Raw genomic sequence first — 26,737 nt, forward strand, 5'->3', positions numbered from 1 at the left:
CCCTGACATGATTGATGCCTTCCCCGGCCAGCTGATCTCTTGGTTCCATCTCCCTCAAGTCTCGTGCTGGAAGGGCAGCCCATCCTTTCCTTTCCTTGGCAGGCAGTTCTCTTGGGCACAGTCCTTCAGAGAAATTGTAAGCTTGGTGCTCTGCCCACTTGACCTATTGGTCAAACCACCAGCTTCTCCCTTGATTGCCCATTCTTACCTCGCTGTTATGGGCAATGCCATCCATGCTCCCACCTTTGCACTGCTCCACATAACAGGCAGACCCCTTCTGTCTTCACTTAGGCCTTCTACATTCCTGGGCCGTGTGGGGCTCTCATGGTTCTAGGTGTCTCTTTTACTCTCCAGTCCAGAGGTAACCCAGGGTGGTCCACGCTTCTCTATAACTCAGAAGGCTCCAAACAGAGAGTGAGATGCCTCTCCTCTTGTCAGCCCTCCCTCAATCCCATCAAGGGGTTCTTGGGAGTCTTTTCTTGTAAATGAGGGGTTGGGGAAGTTCACTGCTCCCTTCTATCCTGAGTCTTTAGCATCTCTCTGTAGAAAGAAGTTGTTGGTATCCACTGACATCATTTTTGAGGCTTTCACTGTAATTCTAAGATATCAGGAAAAGCTGTTTTTAATAATATTCTGCAGAATGGGGTATTAGCGTGGGGGTTAGCCACTTACTTCAGGAGAGGATGATAACCTAAAGTCACACTCACTATAAATGACAGGTATTTGGTCAAATCAGCCGTTGTTCATAATTTTTATGGAGCTCAAGTGTGAGGGAACGAAGATTTTGTAAAGGAGGAGAGCAGAGGAGAAAAGGCAGGAGACGAGGCTTCCTGGCGCTATGGTGGGGTGCAGTAGGCAGATGTCACCTACTCCAGTCACCTTATTTCACCCTGTCGAGAGCGCTATTGGGATGATGAGAAAAGATGCCTTCCCCAGTTTTTCTTTGACTTAAGGGCTCTCTGGCCTCCTCTCATAGCAGTATCTTCAGAATGATTAATGGTTATCATTTCTCCCTTAAACTGCAGTTTTTCTACAAACGATCAACAGAAGATTTCCAGAATTACTGAGAAAAGAAAATACTGGGCACTTTAGTTTAAAAGTTTGGCTTACTGAAGAACTTACATGAGCCGGATGCAATTATACCCAGCTACGGTCTGGTCTTGTGGCCAGGTGCAATGGATGTTTATTATTGGGTCATTCCAGAATAACGTCCATGTTCTAGTGGGTAAAACTCCCTACCCACACTCACGCACGCACACACACACTCCCACACCCACACCCCATATAGTTCTGTGGGGCTGCCAATCACAGTTCTTCCTGCCTGGCCAGAGCCATGGAGGTGGGAGTGGCAGTGACCTAGGCCTGCACAAGGAAGGTCTTCCCTTCATTTTTCTAGCTGGAGCTAGTGGGATCACCGCCTCTTCTTTCTGACACCAGAGCTGTTAGATGGAGAGGCAAGCACCACCTGTGGCCATGATTCTGACCTGTCTCGTGTCAACCCAGGGCCTGGGAGGATGAAGCCACTCAGATAGGAGAGAGAGACACAGAGAGGGAGGCAGAGACAAGAGACAGAAGTGGGTACGGGTGATGTTCAAGACACAGACCCAGCTGTTCCAGGAGCGAGGCCCTCACCTTTCTGGCACTGGGCTGTGTGAGTCCACCAAGCCCCTTGTTCCTCAGGCTGTCTGCTCCTGGGGTGACTTACCCACCATGGAGGAAGCCAGCCTCATGGGGCCTGGCCCAAGGGCAGTTCTGCTCTGCAAAGGGAAACTCTTTGGAGAGAAATTTTTGAGCCTGCCTCGTCACACGTCTTTGCAGCTTAGAAGGAGAATGATGATCATTTAAACTATTACAGACACAGATCATTAAATTCAGGTTTCTTCCTGGTAGAGATAATAACAGGTATTAAATGAGAAAGACCTTTAGAGTCTCCAAAAGCATTAGGATGGTCTAATTTAAAAGATTTTAGCATGCTACTAACACATTGAATGCGAATTGGTGAAACCGCGTACATTCTATCTCTGAAATCCCAGTTCAGCTTTGCTGACTATCTGGGAGTAAGTAATTAACTTCCCACCATCCCCACACAGCATCTGAGACATGCAGATGTTAGCATGTTTGCTGTGGCGGAGAGTGGAGTATAGACAGATCAAGAAGCGAATCTTGGTTCTGCAACTTAATTGTGTTTTACCGAGGAGCCCAAGGTCCAGAGAAGTAAAGCCATTTCCTCAAGATGACAAATCCAGTGGCCACTCAGGGCTTTATCCTTGCCAAAAGCTGTGATGGCTCCCCTGACTCAGACGAAAACGCGGGGCTCAAGGCTTCTCTTAGTTCAGGCTGCTCTAGCAAAGTACTATAGAGCTGGTGACTTGCACGAAATAGACATTCAGTTCTTACAGTTCTGGAGGCTGGATGTCTGAGATCAGGGTGCCAGCACGGTCAGGTTCTGGGGAGAGCCCTGGGTTGGGGTTGCAGGCTGCAGAGGCCTTGTTCGGTCTTCACATGGTGAAGAGAGAAGGTACGCTATCTCAGTAAGGACACTAATTCATTCCCTCAAGAAGGGCACGAAACCCATTCCTGAGAGCACTACCTTCATGACTTAATTACCTGCTAACGGCCCTGCCTCCAAATCACATCATGTTGGGGCTTTAGGCTTTGATGTGGGAATTTCGCAGGGATACAAACACTAAGGTCATAGCAAGGCCCTTCAGATGCAGCCAGACGCCACATTCAGTCCCGGTTCCGGTCAGTGGCCAACCCTGTGCTTTGCCCCCATGGTACTTTTGCGGATTTCTTTGGCTGGAACTCATTTGTTCTTTCCTTCCCCGTCTCCACTACCTTTATTTGTGCTGATCTTTCAAGGTGTAGTCCAAATCTCAGCTCACCGAGGCCTTTCCTGCCCCCCTCTCCAATTTTTTTCTCACCTAGTCCCTTTGGGCAGATCAACTGGGAGCAGTTTGCACAGCATCTGCGTTTACTCCATGAATCCCCATGTGCTTTGGGCGTTTGTTTATGTCTCATCCGCATCTCCACTCAGAACAGAGACAAAGCTTTCCTCGTCTATTACCGTGCTTGGGTTCTAGGCCCCTCTGCATTATCTGCAGCCTCCAAGACTGCACAGCCAGCATCCATTATATATGCATGGTGAATAAATAAGCACTTTTTACTTTTCTTTTGATTCTGAATCTTTCCCTCTTTCCTCCCTCCCTTCCTCCCTCCCTCCCTTCCTCCCTTCCTCCCCCCACTTTCTTTATCTCTTTCTCTTTCTTTCCTTCTTTTTGAGGGAGTGGAGTGGTGTCATCTCAGCTCACTGCAACCGCAACCTCCGCCTCCTGGGTTCAAGCTTTTCTCCTGCCCCAGCCTCCCAAGTAGGTGAGACTACAGGCACACAACACCATGCCCTGCTAACTTTTGTATTTTAGTAGAGACAGGGTTTCCTCATGTTGGTCGGGCTGCACTCGAGCTCCTGACCTCAAGTGATCCACTCACCCCAGCCTCCCAAAGTGCTGGGATTACAGGCATTAGCCACCGCGCCTGCCTGATCCTGAATCTTGTTTTCTGTTCATATCTACTTTAGGCCCCAGTCATTTATCTCCACATACCTTCCTAACCTACCCTTGAGAATCTCTGAGCTCTCTTTTTCTCTGGTCCCCACATCTTACATAATGGAGAGTGACACTGCACTACCTTCAAAGGAGCTCTGTTAGAGAAGAGACCACGAAGATTTCATCAATCAATCTATTCACCTATAAATAATGCCACATTGTGGCTGCTTGGTGACCTTACAGTCAGGGTGTATTTCATACCTCTCAACTTGGGACACATTGAGTGTCCTGCCTGGGTGTTATTCCTCTTGATTCCCTGTGTACATTACCTTTAATTTAGGACTCAAAACCTCCTTTGCGAAAACAAAGATTTTGACCTTTTGTCCATGCTTTCTTTTAAAAACGATTTATCTTTTTACCAGCAGGTGGCAGTATAACACAAACAAAAGTTGGAGTAAACGACCGTTTTAATATCTTAGGCTCACGTCAGTATCACAAGCAATACCAGTCCCATTCTGGCCTAGATTTCTACAATATTTCTGAATTTAAAAATAGACCCTTTATAAAGATTTGATCTATTGGTCATCTTTTTACTATCAGCCATTCGCATATATTTTTTCAAATAGGAAAGTTTGGCCCTGGTTACATATAAGAATTCCCTTATCTCTGGCGTGTCAAAAGCGTAAAACAAAGGAAAGTCTTTAGGAAAAATTTTCTTTATCTATTTTACTATGTGAATTTGTCTTAATAAATTTTTACTTGCTACTTTAAATTTACCATATTACGTTAGTTAAGATAAGATTATTTGGGCTTTGGTGTGACCTCAGATAAGAAAAATGGTCTTTCAGTGGAATTTATTTGTATTGAAGTTTTAGATATATGTATACTTATCGAGATATTGTCTTTCAAAGGGTTATTTCAGTCTTCCAGAATTATAGTTTACTTTTTAGACTCAGCATTCTTTGTGGAGTTAGATTTCCTTTGATTTTGTTTCGCAGGCTTTTAAAATTATCCATATCTCTTCTAGGGAATTTCACCAATAAAACTGGAAGAAAGTATTCATCAGACCAAGGTGAATTTTATGTCTCAGGAGCCAAGAAGTAGTTTGCAGGATGTGCCTAATTAAACTTTCAGATACCAAGAAGCAAAGGTTAGGAATACAGAAAGTCAGAAATCTATTACTTAAAGGCTCTGTCCACTGCGTTTTGTTTTCATACAAGACAGTGCATTGCAAAATGTTCAATTATGGTGAATAAATACTTCCAATTTATATTATTCACTTGTGTGTAAATAAGCACTTGAAGTTCTTTGCTGTATTTTCTCTTTCTAGAGGCAAGAGGAATCTCCCTACTATAGATCCCAGGCCCTGCATCCCCATTTACTTTCTAGTAAATATTTTACCTTCTTCTTTCATTGTGCTGCTCAAACATGGATACCAGATTCCAGAACCTGAAGCAATGAGCTGCTGAAGGATGGGTAGAAAGACCGAGCACAGAGTATCCCTACAAATCCTGACTCCAAACTCATTCCTTCATCCAACAAATACTCAGTAGCTACTATGAGGCGTCACTGCGTGAAGTTCCAGCCAGGAGCAGGCAGACACGCTCTCTGCTGACATCCTCGTGGATCTGAACTCCGGCTCTCGCTTTGCCCTCCTAAGAGTACATGTAGGTGGATGGCAGATGTCTTGCACACCGTTGTCCTGTCTTGTAACTCTTCTCTCTCAGGCTGCGTCTCATCCACATACAGAGGGAAGAGGATGTGAAGACACGGGAATACACCAGAGTGATGCTTCCACAAGCCGAGGAATGAATGCGGCTTGGAGAAGCTCAGAGAGGCTTGGAACAGATCTTTGCCCAGTGTTTCAGGGGGAGCACGGCTCTGCTGACACCTTGACTTAGGACTTCTTGGCCTCCAGAACTGTGAGACAAGTTTCACTTACTTCAAGCCTCTCAGTGTGTGGTACTTTGTCGTGGAAGCCATAAGAAAATAGCCCAGATTTTGGTTCCATCTTTTTGCTTTATAGCCTGAGGGATTTCCTTGACTTTCTCCTCTAGATTGCCAGTGTGGGCTTTAGCCCAGTCCTTTTTTATTCGGTATGTGCATTGAATTTTTTCTTTTATTCATCATATTTTAAATCCATGAGGATTGTGCTTGTTTTCTTTCCACACAGAAACTGTTGTAGATGGTGGAGGAGGATAATTTGATTATTTAAAATAAGTGTCTTTGTTTCTTCTAGATTCTGTTGGTTTATTCTGTTTCTTCTCTTTGTTCGTGCTAATTTAACACATGATGGTGATCAGATCACACGTTTGAAGAAAGACTGGTAGGCTTACAGGATGTGGAAGACCTTGGTGGAAATAGTCCTTCCCTGACAGCAGGGCTGACTGTGGCCTCTGAGTGAGGGGAGACATAAGATGACAAGCAAGTTTTTCTCCCTGTGGGGCATGGGGTGCAGGGAAAGCAATTGACAAAATAAGGAGGGTTTAGTCAGGGTTGGAGCACTTCAGTGTATTTTTTTTTATTTTAATGTTCGAGACGGAGTCTTGCTATGTCACCCAGGCTGGAGTACAATGACGTGACCTCGGCTCACAGCAACCTCTGCTTCCCAGGTTCAAGCAATTCTCCCGCCTCAGCCTCCCAAGTAGCTGGGATTACAGGCGCCTTGCCACCATGTCTGGCTAATTTTTGTATTTCTAGTAGAGATGGGGTTTTACCATGTTGGCCAGACTGATCTCAAACTCCTGACCCGAGGCGATGGGCCTGCCTCGGCCTCCCAAAGTTCTGGGATTACGAGCTTGAGCCATCACGCCCGGTCCAGTGTATTTTCCTCCTAAGCAGAATTGTGTTTACTCTCTTTCTTCAATGTCTAAAGTGCAAGCAGAAGGCTACTTATTTTTTGTTCCTTGCTCTACTGTTTAAAGAATGCAGTGGAAAAAAAAAACTTATACAGTGAGATAATATTTTTTACAGGAAATTATTATTGATAAAATTTTTCTTCTTTGTTTTTCTTGTCGTATTTGGCTTTCGGCCCATGGGAGTGCAGGCTTCTTTTGGTTTAGAGGAAGGCAATGCATCACCAAGAATAAGAAAGTCACTGCTCAGCTTGGCTTTCACCTTGGCTTTCTCCTCCAGATTGCCAGCGTGGGCTTTAGCCTGGATCCTTCCATTGTTCAGTTCATCCATTGAATTTTTATTGAAGTATCAAAGAAACAGAGCTTTTATTTGCAAGAACGATGATTTGTTGAAAGAGGGAACATGAGGTATTGGTTCCAAAAGTCAAAATTGGGAGGTTTTGGCCCAGTTCTCATGGGTCCTGGAGGGTGGAATGTGGTAGGGAGACAAAGACTCCAGATCAGTTTTAGGATTCCAGAACATAGAGGGATTCTCCCTACTTCCTGCCTAGAATTCGTGGTTTGTGGATACCTCCAAGTAACACGCTCTATGCCGACATGAGGAAGCTCATTACAGTAGAATGGTGGCATGGGAGGGGTTAGGCAGACAGAGCCTTAGATAGATAGGACATCCTGGTTCTCCATAACCTGCAACGGGTGGAATCTTGCCTGTTGGAGGGAGGGGAGCAGAAGAGAGTTGAATGCTAGAGGACCCGCACTATGAAGCAGGTTGAAGGGACTCATCTCTGAGATTTGGGGCTGAACAAGCCAAAGCCAGGGCTCAGTAAGAGCCGCGGCTGGGCCTCTCGGACTAGTCCTTAGCCAGAACTTAGAACTTAGGTAGAGCTGAGTCGGGGGAGAGGAACCCTACCATGCAAGAGGGCAGGTGAAGACGTGATGGCTGGGACACGTTATCCAGTGAGGACAAAGCCTCTTTTGAAAGGTCTGCTGAACCCCTTCTGAATCCCGCCGAGGCTAGCTGAGAAGGATAAAGTGTCAGAGGACACCTGCCCCCGTCGTGACTTGCCCCACCATCAAGATGCCATCTGGAGACTGGAGGAGAATGGAGGAAAGTTGAGCAGAGCAGTTTGGAAAGGAAAACAATCCTGGCATGGAGTTAGACTTTTGAACGGACTGAGTTCGAACTGGGAATTTACTGAGAATTTATCCATAAGAGACCAAGTTCTGGATCAGAAGAAATACACGTTTACTTGGTGAGATCAGGGGCTCCCTGCTGTCCAGCGATCTGAGATTCAGGAAAGACGGCCGTGTTCTGGTCTCCTTTGGATGTTCCTCTCCCCATGGGATGGATAGACTGGAAGCTAAAGGCACATCCCGTTCCTCCCACCCCCACAGGCTGCGCACCTCTTGTGAACTGCGTTTTCCAGACTCCATTATTCCCCGCACAAAGGATTCTGAGCCTGCCTCAAAGGCCTGCGTCATTCCATTGTTTGATTCTTTTTCCATGGGCTGCTTTCCTGTAGTTTGGGATTTATACTCTTAGGGCTGGGGCTTGGACAAAGGTTGGCTATTTTTGAAGAAGGAATTGGATGCGTCCACCTGTATAGCATGTTCCCATGGGCCATGGAAGCACAGAACAAGCCGGAAGGGAAGGTATGGGCTGTGGGCTGCTGTCCTGCCTGCCCACAGGTGCTGCGACAGCTGAATGGATGCTAAGGAGCAATTCTGCATGCATCCCTGCTCTCTGGTTGTTTTGGAGGTATATTGATCAAGGAAGGAAGACAGAACAGAATGCAGTAGTTTGCTAGCTCAGTTTATAAACTTCCAAATACTTAGCCATATGCCACCTGCGCCTTCATGTGCACCCTTGTCCTGGACCTGAATGTGTTAGGAGCCAGCCTGCTGCTCACGGGGGAAGCAGGACTCCAGGGCTCTGCTGGAGATAAAGAAAGTTACATTCATGCCCACTTGCATTACAACTGTATGTTTGAAATCTGCTCCATATGCTACAATTATCGTCTATGAGATGGTTTCTATTCCTACCTAAAACTGAAAAGTAAATTCTTGGAGCAGTGTTAAGCGATGGAAAATATGTAGGCAGCGTGTATTCTTCACTAACTTTAAATCGGTGGGATGGCTGGGGATACATGTGGGGAGGAGGGAAATACGGCCTGATCCCATGCTGGCTTCTGTATGTGCGGATTCCAGTTGTCTCAGCTTTGCTCAGCTTTCCCGGCAGTTTCCCTCCTCCTACATGGCATTCAAACCTGCTTTCTGCTTTTGTGGCTTATGATGTAATCATTCTTTCTCTCATTGTATACTTTTACCTTATCCACCACGTTACTCAAGTTCTCCCTTTGTGTACCACTTCTGGAAGGCCTGGGATGAGTTTTCCGAGCAATCCAGTGCAGGCTGGAAGACCCTAAGCTCCTGCTCTCCTGCCCTGTCTCAGCTCAATCCCAGAGGCAGGATCTGAGCAGAGTCTTGGGCTTCCAACCTAGTTCCCACTGATAGAAAAACAAGCTAACATCCCAGAGGAAGACAGCAAAATGGCAAACATCCTCATGTTGCCACCAAGCTCCATTAGTGAAGAAGGCTGGAGCGGGAAGGTGCCCTCGAAGTCACTTTGAATCAGAAGCTGCCGCCTGCAGTGCCCAGTCAGCAAGAGCCTTTCCTTCCTGACTGATGGCCTGGCCGAAGCCTTTCCACTGAATTATGCCATATACTCTGCCTCCCTCCCTCACGCAAGGGTTCATTTTGTCCCATTTTTATTGGCACTCCAGGACACAAAACAGACATTTCTTTCTCTTAAATGTATTTCTAGATGGATCCATCCCAAGAAGTATTAGATCAGAAAAGAAAAAGAAAGAAAAAGGAAGAGAAGAAGAAAGAAGAAAGAAAGAAAAATAGAAAGAAAATATTGTCTGTATAATTTGGCATCCTAGTCATCACTTGATTATTTTGTTGAAGGAGGGAGTGATGATCTTGGCAAAACCAAGTGGATGTAGCCTCACTGTAGATACTGAGCCTAGATCCAAATAAATAATCTGAGCAGCAAACAATAGGGGACTACTGACTTCTGTCACACATAAGCTCATGACAGTCTGCTACTTTTCTGTGTCACTCATCTCTATTTACATCAGGGGAGTATGTGCATTACTATTTTATTTTTAAAATTTTTTTGCTCTGATTCTGTAAGCAGATTGAGATAGGGAATTCTCTCATTTCTGAAGCCTTCTTTCGGTCCTATACCTGACTCTACCTCTGAGCACAATCTCAACTACTTCCACGAGAGACCTTGAACAAAGCCCCGCAAGAAGACATCAGTACACAGTCAAAGCCAGATTGTGTTTCTTTCTCACTCCTGTTAGTCATATGTGTACATTTTCTTAAAAAAATCATTTGAAGCAATTTACAAGCAAAATTTATCACACAGAGACACATTCACAAACACACGTAATGTAATATATATACTGACATATACCTATAAATACATATAAATAACCTGATACCAATGTATTATTATTACATATATGTGTACACACACACACACAAAGACACACACACACACTATACCATGGAAGTCAAGTTCTGACCGATAGCCCTGGTGGCCAACTCTGTTCTTTCTCTGTGGCAGAGTAATAATTCAGAACTAGAGACTCCTTGCTAACTCATGGACACAGATTCTAGTTTTCATCATTTCTTCAAATATAAATACTGAAGGCTTCAGCAGCACACCACACTTAGGCTTAGTTTTCTTTGCTAGACTTCAGATCTATCACATTGTTCAGGATTGTTATGCCTTCCCGTTCAAAGACTATAGTCTTTCTCTATAAGTTCTGAGATTATACTCGTCATCAAGCCCACTGGCCCTTTCCCACCTTGCTCTCCAGCATGGATCTTTGGTCAACTCTCCTGAAGTCCATTGCCCCCACCAGCTTGGGCTCTAGTTGGTGTCTAGAATCTAGACAGCACAAGATGCTTATAGCACCTTGGTGTTTGTTAGAAAAGGACAGAACTGAAGATCAGTATCATGACCTGGCTGCCTTGTTAAAGATGCTGTTATCTACTAGGTTGTGGTTTTAAAAATGATTTTAATTGTCATTCATAGTGTAAAGGACTTCAGGAAGGCATTCTATTTTTTCTAAAACATTTCTTTATCATCTTCCTTCTACATACCAGATAAATGCCTTCTATTGTCTTCCTCATTTCTTTTCTCCTTTACTTTCTACCACTCCCCTATGAGAATTTATGCTCTATTTAGACTGCTCTGTGGGTGACACCCTACAAATAGCTGTGCTCAGTCCTGCCACAACATTTTCTGTAGCTAGCATCCTTTTCTGAAAAACTGTCATCTCATTTTCAAAGACACACAGCCTTGTCTGACCACTTCTTCTTCCAATCTTAAATTTATTTCATTCATTCCATAAATATTGTTGAGTGTCTTTGATGCACAGGGACTAGGTGCTAGTGATGCGGCACTGACTGCATGGAAGAAAACAGCGCTCCCTGCCCTCATGGAGTTTACATTCTAATACTGATGTTGAAATGATTATAAAAAAAGAAGGATTTTTGAATTGAGAAGGAAAGCAAAGAGGAGAGTGGAGCTAGAGGTGATATTTTAGCAAGAAAGCTTCAGGTGAGAAAAAGAAGTGAAATAAAGCTAATATGTAGGCCTCAGGTGTATATCCCTGTCTGCAGGGAGGGAAGAGGAAGATTAGGCGAATAGCAGAACGTTCTGTTAAATTCCGCCATGCTCTGTTATCATATTATTGGGGCAGAGTCAATATTGCTCAACTTCAGGTGCTGGGAAGGGGGCTGTGTGACAGTATTTCCACAGGTGCATGGAAGTTTCTCGCTTAGCTAAATGCCAGCAAGGTTCAGTTACAGAAGACTGGGCTGGGTAAAGTGGCTCACGCCTGTAATCCCAGCACTTTGGGAGGCTGAGGCAGGTGAATCACTTGAGGTCAGAAGTTTGAGACCAGCCTGACCAACATGAAGAAACCCCGTCTCTATTAAGAATATAAAATTAGCTGGGTGTGGTGGTGCATGCCTGTAATCCCAGCTACTCAGGAGACTGAGGCAGGAGAATTGAACCTGGGAGATGGAGGTTGCAGTGAGCTGAGATTGCGCTATTTAACTCCGGCCTGGGCAACAAGAGTGAAACTCCATCTCAAAAAGAAAAGAAAAGACTGGGGAGTCAGAAAGAGGAAAGCTAGAGGACAGAACCAGGAAAATGCCCAGATAAGGAATAAATGAGATGAAGTCAAGTCACATGTCAAGGGTAGGGAAGGGACAGAGCAACTTGCCTTCACACATTAGACACACAGACAGACTCAGGACACCAGTCTGAGAAGCAGAATAAAGTGGATAATGGTTGATATAACAGATGAATGAACAAGAACAAAAAAAACCCTACAAGAAAAAACAGTCCACAATCCATTCATGAACCTCACAGTTCAACACATAGGCAGCCACTGCTATGTCTTAGGTGATGCAGTTTTATCTATCACTATTGGGTGGTACTGGAGGTCTAGGGGTGATTGGCATGAAGAATTCAAGCCCCCACCTGATCACGGAGGAGCTATCTAACCCGGCAGCAGTAAAGCAAGACCAAGAATGAGATCAAAAGTCCAAAGTTCAAGAGGCGATGTTACCAAAGAAACAGAGAATAGTTAGAACAAAAGTCACGGTAAGGTTTAGGTGGAGAAGAGCAGTGTATTCTGGAGGTCCACAGAGACCATGGTCCTGAGTGGCTGGCATGCAAGAGTGAACACCTCTTTCAGAATGGAAGAACAGATCTCATCAACTTTCAAAATAGTGCATGTAACCTACCAGGCTGCCTATGATGGACTGGCCCTTACAGGAAGTCGCAGCAGAAAAAAAGTGGTTCAAGAGTCCAGACACATGGTCAGGAACCAGAAAGTGGAGGTCTGAAAGCCCACGCTATCCCAGGAACCCAGAGATCTCAAGAGACCAAGACAAACTAAAGAAGAGCAAGAAGGTACAGTGGAATAATTACCGGGATTGCTAATTTAGGCATTGATTTTGTTAATATCATTTTAAGTGTTAAAGGAAGGAGAAAGTCATAGGGAACATCTTGTTGAGGTAAAGATCACACCCACAGGGAGAGGGAGGAAAGGAATAGTCATTTCTGATCCTGACAAGGGAAAAGAGATTGTTGCCACCCCCTGTGGAGAACTTCTTTGTCAGATGTGATTTTCCTGGAGATCGGGAGCTCAGGACAGCCAAGGGTCTCCAGAGCCAAGGTGAGGGGGCTTCAAAAGGAGAGATGGGTAATTTAGAATGGGGCTTTGGAACATCTCTGCCCATGTTATACTGTTTTACTTTACATTTAAAAAATCTTCAGTGAGTGTTTATTCTGGGCTTTCAAAGGGGATTGATTTTCTTCAATATTTTGATTAGCTTTTTAAACACTTGAGCCCATTTCTTCTCCTTTATTGTCACCTTCTGTAGATTAGGACACCACTTAAAAGTTTGACAGTCTTTTCCCTAAACATTTTGTCCTTTTGCAGTTGTCAAATATTGAATTAGATCTTGTTATAAACAGACCAGAAGCTGGCATTGTTGGCATTTCCCTTCATTAGTAACTGAAAGCTGACATTTTCAACCTATCAGCTCCAGTTTGGTCTAATGATAAGAAAATAGTATGGGGAACAAGGCAATCTGTTTCCTTTCCTACTCTTATTACGAACTCACTATAAAACATTAATTGGAAAAACTACTTTGTGACAGCCTAACAGACTCCATCTTACATGTGAGCCTGATAAACATCTTAGCCTCTCCCTTCCCCACCATTTCTCCTTCAGGTCCACAGCTGGGTCACAGCTGTACCCATTACCTTGTAACCGTTGTAACTACATCCTGCTTGGGAGTCTACCTACTATTGTGAATACCATACACTCCTTGGTGATTGATTGTGTAGAAAGTCCCCCCTGCTACCTCCCTTGATGACTGTATGGAAATACCCTTGGTAACCAGCAACTATGGGAGCCTCCTGCCTCCTGGTTACCAGCCACTTTCTTTAACCTGCTCCTTCTGCTTCTGTAAAATTTTGCATCAGCTAGATTCCCCCTCCCCTAACCTAAACAAGGTATAAAAGGAAATCAAGCCCCTTCTTTGGGCCCAGAGGTTTTTGAGCGTGAGCTGACTCTCAGTCGCTGGCAATAAATGACTCTCAGTTGGAACTCAGAGTGTGGCACTTTCCTTCCAACTCACTCGGTTACAACACTTCACTTAATGGGTGCCTAAGTTTCTCTTCAAAGGAGAGGAAAATAAAATTATTGATTATCCCTAGTATTCAAAGTCTGAATGAATTAAAGAAAGTATTCATTTGAGTCCTATGAGATTATTGATTAAACCTAAGATTCGAAATCTGAATGAATGAATGAAGGCGTGGATTTGAGTCCTGATTTTACCTCTTATTCATTATGATAGTTCTTCATTTCTTTGGTTATCACTCTATTTGTAGAATTAGAAAATGACAACATCTACTTTAACCCTTTTGAATGAAAGGATTATTCCACGGAATTAATTAGATAATATAGTGAAGGCTTTACATATGATGAAGTGCTAAACAGATGCTAGTTTTTATATTACATAGTACATAGGCTTCATGAAATAGATTATTTGGCCAGTTAATTGAGGGGCTTCTGGAACAATGAGAAGTTCAGGCAAGATCTGTGGTTGTGGTTGTGGAGAGCTGAAAACCTAGTTAACTCTCCAGGAACTTATCTCTAGACTAAATTGATGAACATAGATTCAAATCTAGTTCCTGCAAATGTTTGGAACTTCAGTTTTGAAACCTCAATCATAGAGAATTATGTGGTTGTAGGTTGAGGTCAAGGAGCACGTACTTTGGTATTTTTATGCGTCAATTTGATTTTTTGAGGAAAAAGGGAATAAGATTTGTAGCAATTGCATGGAAATCATACACAATTTGTGAGAATATTGACTTGACTTGAGAAGCAGGGAATGAACAAAGTTCTCTCTCTACCAAATGGATATTCCAGGCTCTGGAGGTGTCCTAATAGGGGCAGGAAAGAATGAAAGGGAGGATGAACAGTATCTAATTAAACTTAGAGGTGAAAGTGGAGAAAATCCCCAAAGTTATCCTTCTAAGCTTACATTCTATATTAAATTCACAGTTTGACCAGTCCCTTTTTCCATGGAAGTCAATTTCATGCTTTACTGATTTTGATTAAATGTAGAATTACTAATATTGGGTCAAAACCTATGTGGAAAGAGTTTCGTGTAAAACAGATTGTCTTTACCTTCAAATTCTGAGTAGGCTAACCCTCAATGAAATCTACCCAAGTGGGATACTAAAATTCTGAAGGTCAGTTAGTGCAATCAATAAGGTGCTGATAAAAGCTAATAGTTTATTCTAAGCATCAAGTGAGTTGATCCTCACTCTGTTGTTATCTTCTTTGCATTATTAAAGTGAAGCTTCTATGCCCACCAAGGAGAAAGCGCCTCTCTTCCTCCAGGTTAGTCAATCCTAGCCTGAGTCCATTGCTTTATGAGCAGACGCTCAATCTCAGCCCCACTCACACTCTCCACTGGGCACCCTTGTGCAGGCACAGTCTAACTGTATGAGACAGACCTGGAGTGAATTTGACCCAAGGTCTTGAACGTGTTTTGAAATAAGACTTGCTGTAAGGATTGGTAAAGGTCAGTGATGTTTTGGCTTTGCGAAATTCATTTACCAGCTGCATTGCTGTGTTTTACGGAAGAAGTAATTGTATTCTCTGAAGGTTTTTTTTCTCTATTTCAGTGTGACTATTCCTTAACCACTAGAGAATGCATCTTTTCTTAGTAGAATGGGAGATGAAAATCTCACTGGAATTGTGGGAATTCTTAGCTCTGCATTCTTATTCCTATTTGCTGTGTAAACTTTGGAAAACTGCCTGAATCATCTCATTTGTAAAAATTATATATTTCATACGCTTGAAAAAAAGGATTAAATGGGTTAGGAAGATAGTACATTTTCTTGCAAAGTCCCTGACTCACAGCAGTAGACATTTAACAACTGTTAATTTCCTCTCCATCACCATGTGTGAAAGAAGGAATAGCATGGAATGATGAGTCAGCAACCCCAGATTCTAGCAGTAGCTGTTAAATTTGTTAGTGGTGACACTGGATACATCATTTAGGCTGTATAGCCCAGGTTTCCTCTTTTGAAAAAATGAGAAGTTGAATTGTCTCTAAGGCTTTTTCTAGCTTGATGAATTTATGATTATTTGTACTCTTTTTTTTTTTTTTTTTTTTTTGAGATGAAGTCTCGCTGCGTCTCCCAGGCTGTGGCATGATCTCAGCTCACTGCAACCTCCACCTCCCGGGTTCAAGCCCTTCTCCTGCCTCAGCGTCCCAAGTAGCTGGGACTACAGGCACATGCCGCCATGCCCAGATAATTTTTTTTTTTTTTGTATTTTAGTAAAGATGAAAAGATGAGGTTTCACTGTGTTGCACAGGCTGGTCTCGAACTCCTGAGCTTAGGCAATCTGCCCGCCTTGGTCTCCCAAAGTGCTGGGATTACAGACGTGAGCCACTGCGCCTGGCCTATTTGTACTTTTTTTTCTGATTTTATTCTAAGCCTAAATTTAGCAGAAAGTTGTATTTGTTACCCAAGAAGCACTGACTTTCACACAGTATTGGCATCAGCACTTTCTCACATTCTTATACAAGAAAGAGAGTCAGCAAGTTCTTCACTGTGTCCCTTGGAAGAACAAAGGAAGGTACCATCAGCAAATCTGTAGAAAGCATTCTACTTCCATGTGATGGTGATACAACTCTCTGTAGCAGAGAGGTAGACTTTTCCCCATTTTAGCTTGGGCTATGTCTCACACTTCTGGATTGCAGAACCAGCTCACAAGGATCTCACATTAGTCCCGTGTCAGAGGATCTTTCATGCCTGAAGTGCCTACCTTGAGGTCCTTGGCAATGGGTCACGGCTATTGCTTTCCATGCCTAGGGACATTTGTAGGCTAGGTATTGGCCCTGGATGAGGAATCACTGAATTCAAACTGATACGTCTGTGGATCATAGTGGTTTGTGAGATAATCAAATGGATGATTGCAGCCTGTGAGTTTCCCCACTGCTGTATATATATTTTTATTTTAAACTTTTTGGAAACTGGTGGTATAAATAGATGGAAAATAGAAGATGTCAGTTCTCACTAATGACTCTATGCAAGAATTCCATCGATGGTGATTAAAACTCCTAGTTTTAGAAGTCTTTAAGGAATTGTGAAGATCTATCTGAAGAAGACTGGCAATGCAGAGATAATTTCCCCACAATCACAAAACAAAATAGAGGTGGATTCCGAAAAATACAATAAACTTGCAAAATTACTGAATAAACTGCTGAATCGATTCTTCGTATTTAGAGAAAGGAAGCATAATATCTAGGAACCTGCATAAATTCCCTGGAAATGAACTTGGTTTTTATAGTTGACAGAGTTGTGTATTAGGGCCCGGGTACCTGATATGCTGGCTGGACTATTTCATGCTGCCCTTGGAGACAAGCTGGAGAAACATTGGTGGTATTGCAGCAGTGAAGCGAATTTATATAACAGTTATATCAACAAGTGTGAACTTTTACAGGATTCTAGTAGACCTGGAGAACACGGTGATAGAACTGAAAATATCTAACCTGGAAAAGAAAAATTTTGTTTTGTTTTTCCCTCTTGGGCAGTATAGGCATGGCAACTGTACTCAAATATTTCTAATATCTCTGTCATTAATGAGATATTCCTTGTATCTCAAGTAGGATAATTTGGGATTAGGAAGGCAGAATTTCCTTCATACAAGGGAAACGTTTCTGTCAATAAGTCTAATAGAAAGGACTCTCTTTGGAGGTAGGAAATTGACTTTACAGATGAGTTACTGCAGAATCTGGATGCCTATCTTCTACATTGTCTAGTGGTTGCTCACAGTGAAGGGAACTTGGACAAGATAATTTCTTCAGGCCCACTCTAAACTTTTAGAAAGAAAATGAACATCTTTCTCTTTGTCATCATGGCGGAAGGAGCATATTATGTTTTGTCACACAGAAAAGTCTTTCATTTCTAAGTGCCCTGAATTCAAGATGGACCAGGAATGAGAACACCTTCTAAAAGCCACAAATAATAAGAATTTCCTCAAAGCATTATATCATGATAAAAGCCACCAGAAAGAGGGAACATTTTGGTTTCTTCCTTAATAAGTAGCCAAACATATTTCTTGTTTAATTTTATTTTCTTGTTTTTGAGACAGGCTCTCATTCTATCACCCAGCCTGGAATGCAGTGGCGTGATCATGGCTCACTGCAGCCTCAACCTCCTTAAGCTTAGGCAATCCTCCCACCTCAGCCTCCCAATTAGCTGGGACTACAGGGGTGCATCACCATGCCCCACTAATTTTTTTTTTTCTGTAGAGATAAGGTCTTGCCATGTTGCCCTGGCTTGTCTCAACCTCCTGGGCTCAAGCAATCTGCCTGCCTCGGCCTCCCAAAGTGCTGGGGTTATAGGTGTGAGCAACTGCAACTGTCACCCCAATTTTTTTTTTGAGACAGTCTCGCTCTGTTGCCCAGGCTGGAGTGCAGTAGCACAATCTCTGCTCACTGCAACCTCCGCCTCCCAGGTTCAAGTGATTCTCCTACCTCAGCCTCCTGAGTGGCTGAGACTACAGGTGCCCACCACCACACCTGGCTAATTTTTGTATTTTTAGTAAAGGCAAGGTTTCACCATAATGGCCAGGCTAGTCTCGAACTCCTGACCTCAGACGATCCACCCACCTCTGCCTCCCAATGTGTTGGGATTACAGGCATGAGCCACTGCGCCTGACCAAAATATTTCTTAACTGTATCCAATCCAATAGGAATTATGACCACTACATAAAAATTTAAATCATGAATGTTGCATTTCTCTCATATTCTAGCAGCAGTTTGTTGAAAAACAGGATCCTTTTGTAAATATCAGTAAATACTTTCTTAATGCTCAAAGAGTTATCTTTCTCTTTTCTAGTCAGATTGTTGAAGGTCTTGATTCCTAGTTTAGAAAGTTGGTACATGTTGATCTCTTGGACTGTGTAGTCTATGTGAAGAAATACCGTTTATACCACATCAGGATCATATATGCATTATAACTGAAATTGAGTATTTGAGAAATGACACACTTACCCACTAGTATAATACTCTAAAATTTTCAATTGAATTCAATCCAATTAATTAACAATTAAATACTGTTCATGCCACACTAATTTCACAGAATTTTCAAGTTGAAAAACACTGCTCTAATCAATAGTCACTGAAAATTCAAGTGATGGCAGAATAAATGAGATAATTCAAATCTTGTCACTTAAGACATTTGATAAACTTGGTATGGAAAGATAATTTTTGCACCCTTATTGTATGAAAAGTCCTGGGGTTTGTGATATGTTTGCACATTCTTCTTTGGTTCCTTTCTTCCTAGCTTTTCAGCCTCCTCTCCCTGTCTTCCCACAGAAAACCATACACTTCGGCAGCAGCCTCTCGAAACATGAAAGACTATAAGAAAGATGGACAGATAGACTGCATTCTGTGTACCTTAAAGCTTTACAGCCAGAGAAGCACGTTTTAGCCTAAAGCTTGTCTGTTTATGAGCACATTCAGTTGACTGCTGTGCTAATGAAATTGCCGATACACTGTGCAGAGCACCCATTCTCTTATTATCAGGAAGGTGAACACACTTTGTAAGATCAAAGTGGACACCTCCTGGAAGTTACATTTATTACAAGAGGCTAAAGTGTCCACATTCCTAGAAATCAAAAAGACTTAAGGCAGAAAGATAGTAATATGCAATCGATGAATGCAATTTTTGACAATTCTGCAACCACCTAAGTTAGTGACAGAAACAAGAGGTACCTAGTTCTGAAAGTTACTAATTCTGCCAGCTCTGTGGTTAAAAGCAAGGCACTTGATATTGTAATAGCCATGGCCAGGCTCAGCCGGACAGAAATTTCGACTGTCAGTGCAGGCTCTGAGAATACTTTCATAATTGTCCCCATTGTAGATTCCGCTGATAGCGTTTTGATCCCACTATTTCAGGAAGGAGGACCTCTACTATCACAGTGCAATTAAAGTAAAGGTCATTATAGCCAGTCACTCTCACGGTATTTGGAAAGCCAGCATGGGTGATTTCTAGTCCTTAAATCATGGCACTTTCGCATACTAGCGGCCGAACTGTGGCTCTTCTGCTGTGGGCCAGCACCTACTAACAGTTCTACCGTGGTTAAGGCCCTTTTGTACTCCTCTCCACATGCACATCTAAAATGTTTTAAATTTTATTTTCTTTTTCGTATCTAGTTTTTGAACTGACATGTACGGTAGCAGTGAATTGATATGGGAAAGAAGTTAAAACTCTGTGAGTTCTTCTTTATAAGTTGTTGCAATCCAAACAGGCTGCTGAAAACTTTTATTATTTCCTCATGGGATGAACATTGAAACTAATTTGTATTGTTAACAAAAGTTGTATATATTTATGGTGGACAATGTGATGTTTTGAAATATGTACACATCGTGGAATGGCTAAATCAAGCTAGTTAACATAAGTATCACCTCACACCCTTGTCCCTTGTCCCACTGTAAGCCCCTCCGTTGAGATTTTCAGATGGCTACCTTCAGACAAGTCTCAACAGCATCTCTCAGCTGAGCCCACTTCAAATGCTTATTAGAAACACTTTTACTCAGATTACCAGAAAGCTTTTCTAGTAGTTTTGAATATCCGTGGAATTTTGGCCAAAGCATTTGAGGAAGTAACAAAGGTACTTTATTATTTCTTTTCAAAAACTCCCCAGTAAGTGGAGAGTCAAAAGAGGCCGAACTCCAGAAGCTCTGGGTATTTCAGGAGAGCGCTTCATTTTACAAAAAAAAAAAAAAAACTAATGTCTTCCAAAATTCCTTTGCTTCCTCAGGAGTTCATTTTTCTATAGACTAGAAGTATAGGAAACATTTTCCTGATACTGATGAAATGTTGATTGTCATTTAAACTGTTAGTGTCGGAGAAGTGGTTTTTGTACTCAGTAGCTTTTTACTGCAAACTTTTACAGTAAAAGTTTGCAGTAAAAAGACAGCAAACTGTCTTTTGTCTATTATTGATGAAAAGACAGCATTGTTTCAATGCATTTTAAATGGACTCAGAGTGTGCAAAGCCTTGATCTCAGTCATTTTTCCTGTACTAAGAAAAATATATGTAATAGTTTTTAAATCATAATAATTTTAATGACATCAAAGGGTACAGTATGAAGAATAGATTTATAGTATCCCTTGGCTAATCTCTGGGCTAACTAGTGGAAAAAGTTTACTATTCACTATGAGTGGTCTTGGTAGTCTGTCAAACTAAACCATACATATTTCTTCTTTTTCTTTAAATGCACACTTCTCATGTCCACACTGAAAAAAAGGGATGTTGTTTGGTAGAAATTAAGCATTAGATTATTGCTGTACATTCTTCTCTGTGCAGTATGTACTTAAATTAGGGGCAGGATTATCAAAGAAAATTGACTCTGGAAATATCATTTGATTGAATTCCCCATGTTTCAGTCGTGGGAACATGTGCTCGGGAGCACTCTTCCATTCTAAGTAGACAATTTCCAACAGGGTGTAGAAAGTAGGCTTAAACACTGGTTCATATTTTGTATCAATTTCTAATAAAATAAAAATAAATTATTTTCAGTAATCCTTTAGGGAAAAGTCAAAAGAACAGAGAGAACCGAAAATAAGAAAGCGTCTAAGAAGGGACATGTATTTTCTGTTTATGCATTTTCCTGGTTCTTTCATCTGTACAGTTTCATGCCGGGCAAAGTTTAAGAAGGGGTGACCCATGTATTCAGCACAGCTTGTAATTTTCTACAGCATGTAGGCCTGACCTTTCTCTGATGTTTTGCATATTGTTGCCACCTGTTTTATCCCATTTTGTTAGAGATCATTGTCTTCTGGAGCCCAGGTTTGACACTGCAATGAGTCACCTGCCCTCACTCCCTAAGCCCCTCCTTTGGCTGCTACTCACTCAAAAGGGTCGCTGGGATCTGCCCTCTGGAGCTCTGGAGGGATGGGGATTCTTTTGTAGTACATTTCCCAGTCGAAGGCTCCTCGCATGGCATCCCCGGCTTGTGCCTCATACCCAAAGTGATTGTGGTCAATGACATCGATCATGGGACACACGATGGTTTTGTGGTTTAGTGCAATTTGGTCTGAAAAATGAAAGCACAAAATAGGAAATGACATGCCTGCCTAGGTCATCTATCATTTTTCAGCAAAGAGAAGCCTATAGTTCCCTACTAATGCATAATGCTTGCAGCCTTGGCTTCCTGTCATCCTAAGAGCACTTTTCAGGAATCTCTGAATTCTGGACTTAACAGGATGGGACAGTGATTAGGCCCAATTAGAGTTGTTGTATTTTCCTTTAAGAAAGTTATATCCCAGAGAGACTTGCAGAAGTCCATTTAGCTCTACCTCTGTCACATTTTTGCTCTGACCTGTCCCCAATCTGTCATTTTATCGTGCATCCAACAAGCACAGAGTATAAACAGTACTTGTGTTCTTTCAAGCATACTGCTAGAGCCTGCTGAGAAAATACTGGCCTGCTTTCTGGAGGTTCCAAAATGTAAATATTTAACTTCATGGTTTTTGTAGCATCTAATCTCATACCAATCTTGATGGCTGCTCCCCTCTAAATGCTGACAGATCATACATAGGATTCGTTGCTCTCAGGTTTGTCAGAGATTTTTCCAAGTCTTACTTTGCCACTGTTCTTGGAGATAAACTGTTGATCAAAGCTATACATTTTCTTCCCTCTCATATTCACAAAAGTATGAGGTGATATAATACTACTGCAATTACTTCTGCTACTATTAAATTCTTGAGTTAACTACTAAGTGATTTATTCTTATGCTATTCTAATACTCTTAGCAACCCTGTAGGGTGACTATTACTGTCATCCCCAATTTATGTGCGAGGAAGCCGAGATTAGAGAAATTAAGTAACTTGTCAAGGGTCGTGCTGCTATCGAGGACAATAAACAAGATGCAAGCTCTGCTTAACAATCCAATTTCAAATCTGACCTTTCCAGTGTTTCATTGTGCTTCTCATGATAGCAGAGAGGTGATTTTTTTTTTGTTTTCAGTTCCAGCACCTTCCTTTCCTATGTGGTTATTGCAATGACATTAACAACTAGCACAGGGCACTGGCATTTGCATCCTTCGGTTTAGCTAGAATAGCTACCTGTGAGGTATCTTTCTTTCCAAGAATGTGCATTTAGCTAATATTTATTGTAACAGACCACTGCTGTCTAATAGGCAGAGCTTCTTGTTATTTGGAAAACCTCTGCACGTGACAGTAAACAAACAACAGACGTCATTTAGAACAATTAAGAAGTTTGGTTAATTCCACATTTTGTTTCCCATGAGATTGTGAAGTAAATGTAATTTGTGTTGGGGATAAAGTTCTTACAGTAAGGAAACTGGCCATTTGCTTCAGAAGTTTCTCTTAAGCATGGGATGAAAAGTATAATGTTTTACTGGCTGTGATAATAAATGGCTTTATTTTTGATGACACTTATGAAACAGGGTATGGAAACCATAGCATTCTATGGAAAAATTCTCTTCTAAGTCTATATGCCTTTCCATCGATTCATACAACTGTCCATCTGTCCATCCATCCATCCATCCATCCATCCAGTCATTCTTTTTACATTTCAACAATTATTTATTGATTAGAAGCTATGTGCCAGTCACTTTTTCTAGGTTCTGGGGATACCATGATGAATAACATCACAAAATTTCTGTCTTTAAGAATGAAGGAAAGACAATAAACATAATAAATAACTACATTGTATAGTGTTTTAAAAGGTGATACATGAGATAGGAAAAAAATAAAACAGGGCAAGGGGAATGCAGGATACTGGAGTGGAAAGGGTTGCGATTTTAGAGCATGACCTTGGTAAGCCACAGAGAGCTAGAGGTGGCCTTTGTCTTACTTTAGTTTAATTAGCAGATGAAGAGACTCCCCTCAGCACCATTTCTAGTTAATCTCCACCAAGGGATGGCTAAGCAACTGTTTTTCACCAGGGCAAGCCTTACAATGAGTTTTACTGAATGGTATTTCCCTCAGAGATGTCTTTGACAGAGGAGACTATCATTGCTGGGTCCAGAATATTTTTTTCTCTCATCCCTGCAGGTATTTTAATATTAAGGTTTCAGTGACTTTCTTCAATCAAATTCAGGATCAGGTTGATTTACAAGTTCCTTGACCATCAAGGAGTCCCAAGGTGACCCAAAGAGAATGTGTCCGTTAAATTAACTGTCAACTTTTCCTTCAAATTTCCTTTTCACTCTCATCCAGCTGTACTAGCTTAGGTTGAAAGCAGCATGACTAATTTTTCATCCACGGCTTGTGCCTACATTTCAATTTCCAGGGATCAAACAAACAGACTTAATGGGAAATTGAAATTCAGGTATAATCCCAAGGTGAAAAATGAGCCAAGAAACTGTGTGGCTCTGCCTGTTTTTTCATTTTGGATGATGTGTCAAGACAGTGATAGAGGGAAATAAAAAAAGATAGTGATCCTGAGCTTGAATCATTTCTTATCCATCAGGACTACAGGAAATGAGATACTTTAATGAGAAAATTTGGGTTGTGGGTTTCTCTTATTCTTTTTTTCTTTTTTCTATCTTATTTTTAGTTAGATTCATAGTGAACAGAGACTCAATAATTGTCATTTAGGGATTTGCTTTGGTTCATAAATAAATTAGGCCTTTTGCTGACTTCCCTGAGTATGCAACACCATATAGGTCAAATTCTGTTTGAGGGAATCTCACTGTTGCTGATGAAGCTCTAAATTGCTATGTCCTTGGACAAGGTACTTTTAATTAAAGGCTCAGAGGAGTCTCTGACTGTAGGGGTGCCTAAACATCACGGTTTATTAGGATGGCCGGGTAGTCGTCTGTGCAGGGGTGTGTGGTTGGACAATGTGGCAGGGGGTGTTGGGTGCTGGTTGTTTCTTGTTTTAAATCCTATACAGTTTCAATTGATTCCCCCCCCCCACATCTTTTACTAATGGAGCTTTGCTGGTTCTTTCTGAAAACCTACAGAGTAGTCAATAGCAAATTGTTCTTTCTGATACAGCTATTGTGAAGGCAGTTGCTAGTGACTTCAGTTCCAAGGCCAGGGATATTTTTACAATAAAAGTTGATGGCAAAGTCGGAAAGGAGAACACTATGTGTGCACCAAGAGATTTTTAGAAAGAGGGTTTTTTTTTTTTTTTTCAAGCTGACAATTTATTTCTTATCTACAACTGGACTTTATATTTGACTTTATTTTAAAATAAAAATAATGAAGCCTGAACTGAACCACACTTATGTTTGTTTTCTAGCTTAAATTACTTTCAGTTCTTTTGTGTTTCTAACAGTTCAAGTGTGTTACGACATAATCTTCTTTCCCTAGGCTTAGCCATATTGTGAGCATTTAAGACATAGCACCTGGATAGCAGTGCTGTGTTTGAACGGGTTTATGTAAATACAGGGAACTGTATATTTAGGGATATAGGCTGGTGCCAGAAGTGGAAAGAAAAACAGAAAAGAAATGGCATTATAAATCCTAGAAAATGTCAAGGTGCTTACACTTTAACTGTATTCTGGGGATGAATAATTTTCCTTCCTCTTTTCTTAACAATCCTGTAATACTTGTTCTGTGTGTGTGTGTGTATTTTAATCGTACTGTAGTTACAGAAGGACTATAAAAGAGTTTTGGGATACTTTTTTCTCTTAGTGTTCACCCAGTGAATTTGACTACAATAAAGGAGGATATCTAAGATAAATGAAGCCTTTTTAAATCTGTAAGTTACATTGAAGTTGGTATCATCTAAAATGTCAATTTTGTGGCATCACCTGGAATACTGTCTAGGACAGTTACTTGGAAAACTGTCCTCAGCCGTGGTAAAATGTAGAATTCAAGGCTCTACTGGAAAACTTGTAGAAGGGACCTCTAGCGTTTGTTGATTGCAAACTAGATAGAGGCAAACCGCGCACTGCCCCTGAGGCATCCCAGGATGGTGCACAGCAGCCAGTACTCACTGAGGAGCGGGGGCAGCCAGTTCACATTGACCTCGCAGTGGGAGTCCAGGAACGTCAGGACTTCTCCTCTGGCCATAGATGCCCCCAAGAGTCGGGTCCGGATGAGTCCTTCTCTTTTCTTGGTGCGAACAATCCTCACTTTGGAAAATCGGGCCATGTATTCTTCCAATTTATCCTTCAAGTGTTCTAAGTAGGAAGTAGAGAACGCACAGGAAAAAAACGCGAAACATTAGTTACAGCTGAATTATTCACGGTTGTTTGTGCATCGAGAGTATGTGACTGATGAATCCTGGGGTAACATTTTAGAAGTCTATGTTTCTCATCTTCTTATCTAGATGGGAGATACTAATAAGATTTTTAGATCTTACACTTTCCGAAATGCCTCATAAACTGCAAATAATGCCCTTTTTTGAACACAGAAGTTACAGACACGCCGGAGCTCTGTTATGCAGTTACTGCTGGCTGACAGCCCCGGTGTGTAATCCTAGCCAGTACTCCAAAGATGGGCTTCTGCCATCTGGTTCCTGCTGGGTAAAGTCATATGAAAATCCTGGAAATGGGCTCTTTCCAACAAAAAGGCTCTTTACAGCAAGGCTTTGCTCATTATTTTGTGTATTGAAAATAATGCATGTAGAACGGGCGCGGTGGCTCACACCTGTAATCCCAGCACTTTGAGAAGCCAAGGCAGGCGGATCACGAGGTCAGGAGTTCAAGACCAGCCTGGCCAACATGGTGAAACCCCCATCTCTACTAAAAATACAGAAATTAGCTGGGCGTGATGGCGCACGCCTGTAATCCCAGCTACTCAGGTGGCTGAGGAAGGAGAATTGCCTGAACCTGGGAGGTGGAGATTGCAGTGAGCCAAGATTATGCCACTGCACTCCAGCCTGGGCAACAGAGTGAGACTTCGTCTCAAAAATAAATAAATAAAAATTAAAAAAAGAAAGAAAATAATGCATGTAAAACAACAGGAAGAAAAATATCTGTCATATCAACAAGAACCAAACAGATTTCCCCCCCCACAAGTTAATAGCAAACTCGTAAGCAACTTTAGCCTCTGGCTTCTGATTTGAAGTAGAAAGGTGACTGACTGCAGATGAAATACTAGACAGTCATTTGGAACTTACCTATTAAAGATTTGGAAATATATTTTAGCTATTTAAATTTGGAAATGTGTCTTGCCTAATTAAAAGCAAATAGTGGAAACAAAAATCAAATCAGATAATTT

General features: G+C 41.8%; 1 protein-coding gene across 1 annotated transcript in view; it reads right to left on the reverse strand.

Annotated features, from left to right (window-relative positions):
* Positions 1-26,737, reverse strand: part of GALNTL6 (polypeptide N-acetylgalactosaminyltransferase like 6) — a 1,235,246-nt gene that overhangs the window by 204,889 nt on the left and 1,003,620 nt on the right. The window contains exons 5-6 of the mRNA XM_012454670.2: positions 25,510-25,695; positions 21,447-21,630 (exon numbers count right to left, since the gene is read on the reverse strand). Of these exons, the coding sequence (XP_012310093.1) occupies positions 21,447-21,630; positions 25,510-25,695 (370 nt within the window). The remainder of the gene's footprint in view (positions 1-21,446; positions 21,631-25,509; positions 25,696-26,737) is intronic.

This window comes from Aotus nancymaae, unplaced genomic scaffold (genome assembly GCF_030222135.1).
Source record: "Aotus nancymaae isolate 86718 unplaced genomic scaffold, 86718_ANA_hifiasm-v0.15.2.pri h1tg000115l, whole genome shotgun sequence".
Taxonomy (NCBI): Eukaryota; Metazoa; Chordata; class Mammalia; order Primates; family Aotidae; genus Aotus; species Aotus nancymaae.